The sequence below is a fragment of the Octopus bimaculoides genome, chromosome 10, assembly GCF_001194135.2.
Source record: "Octopus bimaculoides isolate UCB-OBI-ISO-001 chromosome 10, ASM119413v2, whole genome shotgun sequence".
Lineage (NCBI taxonomy): Eukaryota > Metazoa > Mollusca > Cephalopoda > Octopoda > Octopodidae > Octopus > Octopus bimaculoides.
The window spans coordinates 71,220,028-71,229,674 of NC_068990.1; the positions used below are offsets into that span (position 1 = coordinate 71,220,028).

General features: G+C 35.0%; 1 protein-coding gene across 1 annotated transcript in view; it reads left to right on the forward strand.

Moving 5' to 3' along the window:
* The first annotated feature begins 451 nt into the window (after nt 1-451).
* LOC106875903 (GON-4-like protein) overlaps nt 452-9,647 on the forward strand; it is a 79,860-nt gene continuing 70,664 nt past the window's right edge. The window contains exons 1-3 of the mRNA XM_014924219.2: nt 452-705; nt 4,888-6,559; nt 7,951-8,137. Coding sequence (XP_014779705.1) covers nt 5,070-6,559; nt 7,951-8,137 — 1,677 coding nt within the window. The 5' untranslated portion in view covers nt 452-705; nt 4,888-5,069. The remainder of the gene's footprint in view (nt 706-4,887; nt 6,560-7,950; nt 8,138-9,647) is intronic.

The following is a 9,647-nucleotide window of genomic DNA, read 5'->3' on the forward strand; positions in this document are numbered from 1 at the left end:
TTTAATTATCTTCACATGTTTCAATAAATTTGAATAAACACACACATACATGTATATATATATATATATATATATATATATATATGATGAATTAATCCGTGTTATAAGGTTCAACAAAGAATACTCATTTGGCAAGAGTAAAATATTTTATACTATCACCTCACATGCATAAATAAGTTTATAAATTACGCATAGAATAAATGAATGCAGTATGACTTAATCACCCAATGGAACTTGTAAGGTTTAATAGATAAAAACGTAAAGTTCTTGCATTTCTCCACGAACATGCATTGCTCAAAACTTGTACCCGTCACATAATAACTTAAGTTTTTTTTTATATCTGATAAAATGCGTATAAAAATAAATTTGAAAAAGTACTATATTCATAATATATTCCATTAAAAAAATAAATAAATTGAAGACAAAACCGCTTCCGTAGCTTTTCAATCCTTTTGCAATATTTAATATTCGATGTACGAATCTAAGAGAAATAATTCACTCTTTTTGTTAATAGGAATATATTTACACAGAGAACATAGCAATGGCGGTTACCGGTTAGCACCGGGATGTTTACTTAGCCTCATTCTGAAAGTGTGGCGGCAGTAGAATAACAGGAAAATGGTGGATACCAAAAACAAGCGAAATTCTTTAATATTTATTTATTCTCTGAAAATTTGACTACATTTTGGAGCTACAGGTATATAGGTAAATATCCAATCTAACTATATCCAATGTGTGCTAAGTTTGATAATAAGCCGAAACGTTTTGAGATCAGCATATATCGTTGTTTTTACTTGTCAGCGAAGACTGGTCCCTTCTAACACGGCGATGAAAATAGCACCTACCTTGCTTTATTATATTTTTATTTGCAAGGGGATCAGATTGTCGTTGTAGCTATATTAAGTGGTAGAAAGCTTTTAAGATTTTCACGATCAAAATTATCCTCTTTTGTTTCCCCTGCGATTCAGCTTGTGATAGATGATAATGTGAGGTAGAAGCTCGTTCGCTTTTCTCTGCAAAGCAACTATCTTTTGCTTTGCACGCATTTATGCATTTTCTCTGCAACTATCGAACTTCTCTCCGAAAGCTGCATTATGGTTGATATTCGTCTGCTGGCGATCATATTTATTTCCGAATCTGAGCAAGTTAGGTTTAGAACATAATTTGAGATCAGTATATTTTTTAAACACTGGTTTTATTCCATCATGAAATTATATATATATATATGCATATATATATATGCATGTTCGGTGTGTTGTTTTTAAAGAGTTAAGTGTGGGTTCGAGTATTGTGTTTGAATATATAATATTGCTTATATTGAGAATTATTTCAAGTATTTAATGATGTTTCAATCGGTAAAAGTAAATTCACCTAGATACTATAACATTTATGGTCTCTTAAATATTGTGGACAACAAAGACGTATCAAATTAGTTTATCATTAGCATACAGAAAGGTCCTGTAGTACTATATTCACGTATTTTATCAAGAACATTACATATATAGTAGTCGGTTATAAAATAACGACTATTCAAAGTTGTTTGTTAAATAATGCGTATATTCTATGTGTTTGTAGTGATTCTTATTTTTTTTCAACTGAAGGGGTTTGGCTATTGTTCAAATTTAACCTAGTAATCAGCTATTACCCTACAAGTTTAGCAAATTTCAGCACCCACCGTACAGTTGATATTTTCTTCAAACATAATACCGTATTTATATGTTTTAGTTGTTGTAATATTTTTCTTGTTTTTTTAAATTTCTCCCATTATGGACAGTATCGTGGTATGGATTATAATTATTTGAATGTTTTATCTTATTTTTTTTTTTTGCAGGAAATTGTTCACATGCGAAGTTTATCTCAGCATCATAAGTTCTTTGTCATCAATTGTCATACAGTAACAACTGCTACAATATAATTATTTCTTACAGGAACAAAACCTTAAATTCATAATTAATGGAGTACATTGAATTATGGGGGTCTAACTTTAAAAAAAAAATATTTTCCATATAAAAATATTAGCTATTATTTAAGTGAAGGCTTCTGCTATTTGAAACTGTCATAACATCTTCGTTATGAAAGTGAAATTAAAATGTTTCAAAGAAGCTAATTTTTCTGAATTGCTCTCTTTAACAGTGTTGCTGACAATGTATTTCCATCAAATAATAATAATCCTCTCTACAATAGATATAAGGCCTGCAATTTTGGAAGAGGGGTCTTGTTGATTACACCGGCCCTGAAAGGATGAAAAGCAAAGTTGAACTCAAAACATAAAGATCCGAAAGAAATGTCGCTAAGCATTGCGTCCGACACGCTAACGATTCTACTAACCTTCTCTACTACTACTACTAATGATAATAATAATAATCCTACTATACGTATAGGACCTGACTTTGTGGGGAGTGATCTAGTTGATTACATCGATTTCAGTGCTTGACTGGTATTTATTTAAACAAGCCTGGAAGAATTGAAAGGCAAAGTCAACTTTGGTGGAATTTGAACTCAGAATGTAAAGACAGAAGAGATGCTGCTAAGCATTTTGTTCGATGCACTAACGGTTCTACCAGCTTTCAATAATAATAATAATAATAATAATGCAGTTGCAGAAGTTATTTGTTTTCTGTTTTGCCCATTTATGAAACATTTTAATATCATCATAAATGTTATACATTTATGTCAACCAACAACTAACGCTGCTCTACTTGCTCTCTTACCCAATTCCTGTCAATGCTCTTTAATGTATAATTAAATCAAAATATCGGCTAATAACAGTTTAATGCTTTAATGACCAAATCAAATATTATCATTGTTACCATGACAACCAAATTTCCAGAAAATGTCTGTACAAACTGTCACATGTTTAGGATGTCACATTGCCTTCCCCTGGTCCTAACACTGCATGATGAGGTGTGCAGTAGAGTTCCACACCATACTACAGCACAACTTTTAAACAACTCTATGTCCTCAGTCTCCTCACACACACAACTGATTGGAACATTCAACATTACTGATTTGTCACATTTGGAACATGGTCATAAATAGAAGTGGTATAGTCAATTGATTTAAGTATGACTGGTATTATATTGACTTTGGATTTCTTAACCTCTCTGTTTTGTAACTAGCAACACAGTAGATAGTAACAGAAGTAATGAGAAAGCTGATTCAGATGATTGATGGTGGTAATTGATGCATAATTGGATGACTGACAAAGTTTATCATGACAGCATGTGAAATGAGAATGAACTGTTGAATACGGAGTCTTCAATTTCACTGCCTTACTTACTGTATATCGTCAAAAAGAATAATACTTTTGTATTCTAGAATTTATTCTATCAGAAGAAATCTATTATTGCTTTAAATAGTTGAATGTTTCATGAGAATATTCTTCTAAGATCTTTTTGAAATTCCACTTCCCAGTTCTTCTCTGGTCCACTTCTGTTTTGTAGAGGATGTTCTCTACCATCTTAAAGTACTTTATCATCACCACTGCCACTATCGTTGTCACCATTATTTTAACATCTACTTCTCCGTGCTTGCATGGGTCAGATGTAAGTATATTGAGGTAGATTTTGGTCAGATGCCCTTCCTGTCGGCAACCTTTATCTGTTTCCCTCCAGCCAGACATTTTTGCAGAATTTTAGAATGCAATGACACTGCTTGTGATGACAGTGACATTCATTTACAATAAACATACAATGTCAAGACAAGGTGATACAAACATACACACATACATAGGATGGGGTTCTTTCAGTTTCCATCAAGCAAATTCACTCGCAAAACTTTAGTTGGCCTAGGGCTATAGTAGAAGACACTGATCGAAAGTGCCATGCTGTGGGACTCCTAAAACCATGTAGTTGGGAAGCAAACTTGTTAACCACACAGCCATGCATTCTGAAATCAGTTGTATTCAGTCTGTCTGCCAAGTTTACATTACTCAACCAATGTTTCTTGAAGAAGAAGAAGGTATGGATCATATTGTGGTCAGTAATTCTTTCTTCGCAGCTCATATAGGACTCCTGCCTTCTTTGTTGCAGTGTACATCTGTTGGTATTTGTGAAGACATCTGCTGAGAGTTGGAGATGTCAACAGGAATGTTGAACCTTCCACAACCACTGGAAATATTAGCATCACAGAGATCTCCAAATAATCCATGTAACCAGATGCCCTCTGGCTACCATTGAAGGAATCGGTAGGAATTAGTGAGTAAAGTGTAATAGAGTGAATGAAGTTTCATTAACCATATACAATTATCATTGTTTTAAAGTTCATTTTTCCATGCTGACAGATGAAACTTATTGAGGCAGTTTTTCTATGGTTGGCAGCTCTTTCTGTTAACACTGCTTACCTGTTTTCAAGTCAGATAATATTTTCCCTTGGCCTTCAAACAATGAACAGCTCAATGACTGGACATGTTTTCATGCCAGGTTGTAAACACTGATACTGTTTGTGTAGGCACTGATTTTGTTTTTATACAGCTCACTAACAACTTCAAGACAAGGGGAAAATAGAAGCACACACACACATATGACAGGTATTTTACAATTTCTATCTTCCAATTCCCTTCTCACGAAGAATTGGTCAGTAGATGACATCTGCCCTCTGGCGCACACTGTGAATTAACCCTAAACCACATAGTTACAAAGCAAACTTCTGATCTGCTTTTCAGGCACATGGTTTTGCTTGAAGCAAACCCAGTTACAAGGATTGATCACTGCTGGATTGGCCATAATATGGGCTTCTTTAGATTCTAAGCTTTTTACATATACAATTAAATACTGGCATGAAAATCTAGTAATAAATTGTCAATTATTAAATTAATGATTTTAAATAATTAGATTTTTAGATATTTCCTTTGTTGTAATCATTTTTATTTATTTTTTCTCATTTCAGCTTCAAGAACTAAAGATCTCAAATATCAACTTAATCATTTATCCAATCTTTTTTCAATGAGTTTTCAAAGATGCATGGAAATTGGAAGACAGAACTTTTGACTTTAAAGGGCATTTTTACAATTGTTTAAATTATGTTTTGGTTTAAATTCCTGCAATGATTCGGAAGAAATATTTAATGAAATGCCAGAATTTTTCTCTCCAATTGAATATAAAAAGAAAAGGAGAAATCTCTCATTTTCTCAAAGAAGCCATTACTATCGGCCTTATAGAGAAATGAAAGCTCGTAAAAACACTTTGGCATTTCATAAATCTTGTCGTATATTTAAAGCTAAGTCAGTGTTGAAACTGAAAAAATTTCTCTCTAGCAATACCTGTTCCAAAGAACACAGAACAGTGCCCAACAGTATGGATGAGAAAGAAGTTGATTTTGTGGTGATTGAGTCTTGTGAAGATCATGGTAATGATAAATTAGTCAAGAAGATTGATGTCTGTTCTCCTCGAGAAGATGATTACAAGAATGGCAGCAACAGTGCTGAGAAATTACTTGTCACTGCAGCAAAACAAGTAGAGAAATCTCCTGAAATCTTATCGGCAACAAAAAAGATAACGGAAATGCACTCAGTTAGTGCCAATGTAGAAAGTGATTCTGTGGTTGATACAGCAGTTGTTGACATTGAAGCAGAAGAAAATAAGACAGAAGAGAGTTGTGACCAGTCAGCTGTAGAATGCCAGGTTGCCAATATTGATGCTGAACCAGTTGAATTGTTAAATGAAGCTGAAAAGAAAGAGATTTCATCTGAAGTAGAGAACAAAATAATTGAGGCTAATCTTGATAATCAATCTAATTTTCACAGTAATCTCAAAGAAGATGGTAAAATTAGTGAGGTATCTTTTCATCAGAGAAACTTAGAAGATATTACTGGTACTATAGAAAACAATATAATTCCCGATACACTTAAAAACCAGGATAAAAATGGTGTTAGGGAACTTCCGATGGATTATAGCAATGAAAAGCAAATTAATCAAGTAAAAAATTATTCGTCTAAAAATAATTCTTCTGCATCCAATCATGGATCTATTGTTGTAGATAAAGAAAAATCAAAGTCTAGTTCCAGCAGAACTTGTAGGAGAGTGTGCAAAAAATCTGACTTGGCTAGCAACAATCAACAAAGGCAGCAACCAGAGGTGAAAGCAAAAAATGAAAATAACCAAGATTTTTTAGCTAGAACTGATTGTGTTGCAGAGAACTCTGCAAGTGGCAATGACACTTGTCTTTCTCCAAGAAGTGTCATTGTTATTCCTCCAAAGACACCCCCTTCCAAATCCACATCCAAACCTTTGAGAAACAGAACTAAGTATTTGCAGTGTCAAAAGAAAAGTTTTAAATTAAAAGATTCAGTTTTATCAAAACCTAGCTTGTCTGTGATAAAAAAGCCAACATTCTCAGATTCTAGTGGAATGTCTAACAAGACTTTTGCTACTAACAAGTCTGGTCAGTTGGACTGTGTCCAAAACCAGCCAGATTTTCAGTTCATCAGTGATGAACTAAATTTTCTAAATTCAGAAAGTGGGAAGTTAGCAACCCAGCTTCACAAATCAGACAAACAGAAGAGACTAGAAAGAAAGAGGAAAGGATCTTTCATTCGTAGTATTTTGAAGAAAAATTTAGGGTAAGTATGTTAAATGGTAATTCCTCTTGTGCACAGAGAGTAGAGGTAATTAAAATGATGTACATATTCATTCTTGATGCATTCTTCAATGATGAAATTGAACAGGAATTAGCATATTCAGGTTCGAATTTGCTGCACTGTATTAAGAATGAATATGTACATCATTAGGAAGTGCTTCAGCATGGTCGCAGTCAAATGACTGAAATAAGTAAAAGAATGAAACAAACCCATTATTTTATATAAATCATCGTTTGACGTCTACCTTCCATGCTGGCATGGGTTGGATGGTCTGACGAGCTGGCCAAGTAGAAGACTATCCCAAGCTGCTGTGTCTATTTTGGCATGGTTTTTTATGGCTAGATGCCTTCTTAACACCTACCACCCTGCAGAGTGGACTCAGTGATTTTTATGTGGCACTAGCACAGGTGAGGTCAGTTTTGGCATGGTTTTTACAGCTGGATGCCCTTCCAAATGCCACCCACTTCACAGTGTGGACTGGATACTTTTTACATGGCACCAACACTGGCAGGGTCACCAAGTAACTTGCAAGACAAGGAATTTTGAGAGGTGAGGTGGCATTGGTGGAAATGATCTTGTATCAGATGATGAAATGTTAGAGTGTGACAGAGAGAGAGAGAGAGGCAGAAACAGGTGTCTTGCTGTGGAGCAGATACATGGTAAAATTAATAAAGATCCAATTTATTCCTTGTACATGATACTAAACTTCTGTGAAATGTATGTACAATTGTCCCATTGGCTGAACTGTTGGAATTTTGTTAATACTTTGGCAACATACCTGATGCTAAATGCCTACCATTTGCCTGTGTTTTGTTGAAGAGCATGAATGACTGGATTGAATGATACCAGACAACCAAATGAGTTTGGTGGTTCATATGGCACTGTAAATAGATTTATTTAGGTTGTTGATTATCTCAGACATAGGCAATTTCCTCATGTTTCATCTGATTAATTTAACAAACTGAATTTCTAGTTTCCATTCCTTTCACAAGAGACATAACTTTCACTCTCCTTGTCTCTTTCTTATCTCTCCTCTCTTAAGCTTCCAGGCTATTTAGAACTTTGCTCATGGGATTGACTCTCTCTCTCTCTCTGGAAGAAATTACTTGTTAGTTTTGGAGAGGGTTACACTTTGCTAGGTTTAGATGCCCCAAGGCATGTTGTATGTCACAGGCCTTATGATTCCATCAAAATTTGATGCTGGCAAGGCAACAGAGCTAAGCAACATCTATTTATGTCAATATGTGTTGTATTTCATCCAACTCCAGCTGATACTGGAATAAGTAAACTATTGTTGAAAATGTGAAAGAAAAAGAAATTAACTGCAATATTCTTAGGTTTAATGATATAAAATTTCTCTTTTTAAATTTTAGTGCCAAAAGAAGTAAAAAGTCTGAAAGAACGACAAACCCTCCTCCTGAGAAGTCAGATACAGAATCTTCTGAATTAGATTTGGAAATTGATTCAAGTTCTGACTTTGAATTTGAGATGGATCGGAGGCTGGAAGAGAATGCTCGCAAGAACAACCTTAGTGTAATGAATGTCAAAAGTATACTTCATGTAAGTAATCTCAAAAGTTGTCATCATCATCATCATCATCATCATCATCATCGTTTAACGTCCGCTTTCCATGCTAGCATGGGTTGGACGATTTGACTGAGGACTGGTGAAACCGGATGGCAACACCAGGCTCCAATCTGATTTGGCAGAGTTTCTACAGATGGATGCCCTTCCTAACGCCAAACCCTTCCTAACGCCAACTTGTATGGTGGTAGTTGTGGTAGGGTGATGATTGTTGTATGGCAAAAAGTTCCCATGACTCTATGGTGTTTACTGTGCTATGACAGTAACTTCTCTACAATTTACTTTTCATTTCCTAGTTATAACTATTTCACTTTATATCTTTATGTCTATGTAACCAACATCTGTAAGCTACAGTTATGCTTGGGTAGGGCTAACAGGCTATGCAACAATAGCTGACATCAACAGTCTAGCTAGTCAATGTATGTGTGTGTGTGTGTATATATATATATATATATGTGTGTGTATGTGGGTGTGTGTATGTATGTGGGTGTGTATATATATTAATGTCTGTTTTCCATGCTAGCATGGATTGGATGATTTGTCAAAGGTTGATAAGCCAGAGGACTGTTCCAAGCTCCATTGTCTGTTTTGGCATAGTTTCTATGCTTGGTGCCCTTCCTAATGGCAATCACTTTACAGAGTGTACATGACCCATACAAACCCTAGTTTATAAAGGTCTTGTTGTTTTTTTCTTTGTATGATAGTCTCTTACCTCTTCAACCTCAGGCCAGAGCCACTAGCTATCTAAGGTTCTGGTCTGAGGTTGAATAAGTGAGAGACTACCATATGGGGGAAAAGCAACATGATCTGTGTAAACATGGATTAATGCTAAAAGTTTAATTCACTTGTAGATTATCACTATCAGCACAAAAGTTCTAGAATCTTCACTGAGACTGTTTAACAGTAAAATTTGCTTACTTCTTTTGAAATTTGCCACCCCAGACATAAGCCAGCCAGTATTGATTGGTTGGGTTATATTCATGTTAGGCATTAATGCCTTTTATGAGATACATTAGTTTGTGGTCCTAGACTGGGAAAATCTGAGAGCTATAGTTCAAATTTCAGTCAGATTTTTGCTACACAACCATACCTGCACCTATAAGCCTATGCCTATTAGTCATACAAATTCTTGTCGATATTATAAATGTTTGTGAGAGTGGCAAGCTGTCAGAACTGTTATCCTTCTTTATGTTCTGAGTTCAAATTCTGCCAAGGTTGATAAAATAAGTACAAGTTGAGCACTGGGGTTGATGTAACCAACTTATCTCCTCCCCTCAAACCAGTATTATAAACGTTTGTGAAGGTGTCAAGCTGGCAGAACCGGTAGCACACTTGACAGAATGCTTAGCAGCATTTCATCCATCTTTACATTCTGAGTTCAGATTCCACTGAAGTTGACTTTGCTTTTCATCCTTTCAGGTTGATAAAATAAGTACCAGTTGGTTGAGCACTTAGGTTTATTATGTAATTGACTTACCCCCCCCCC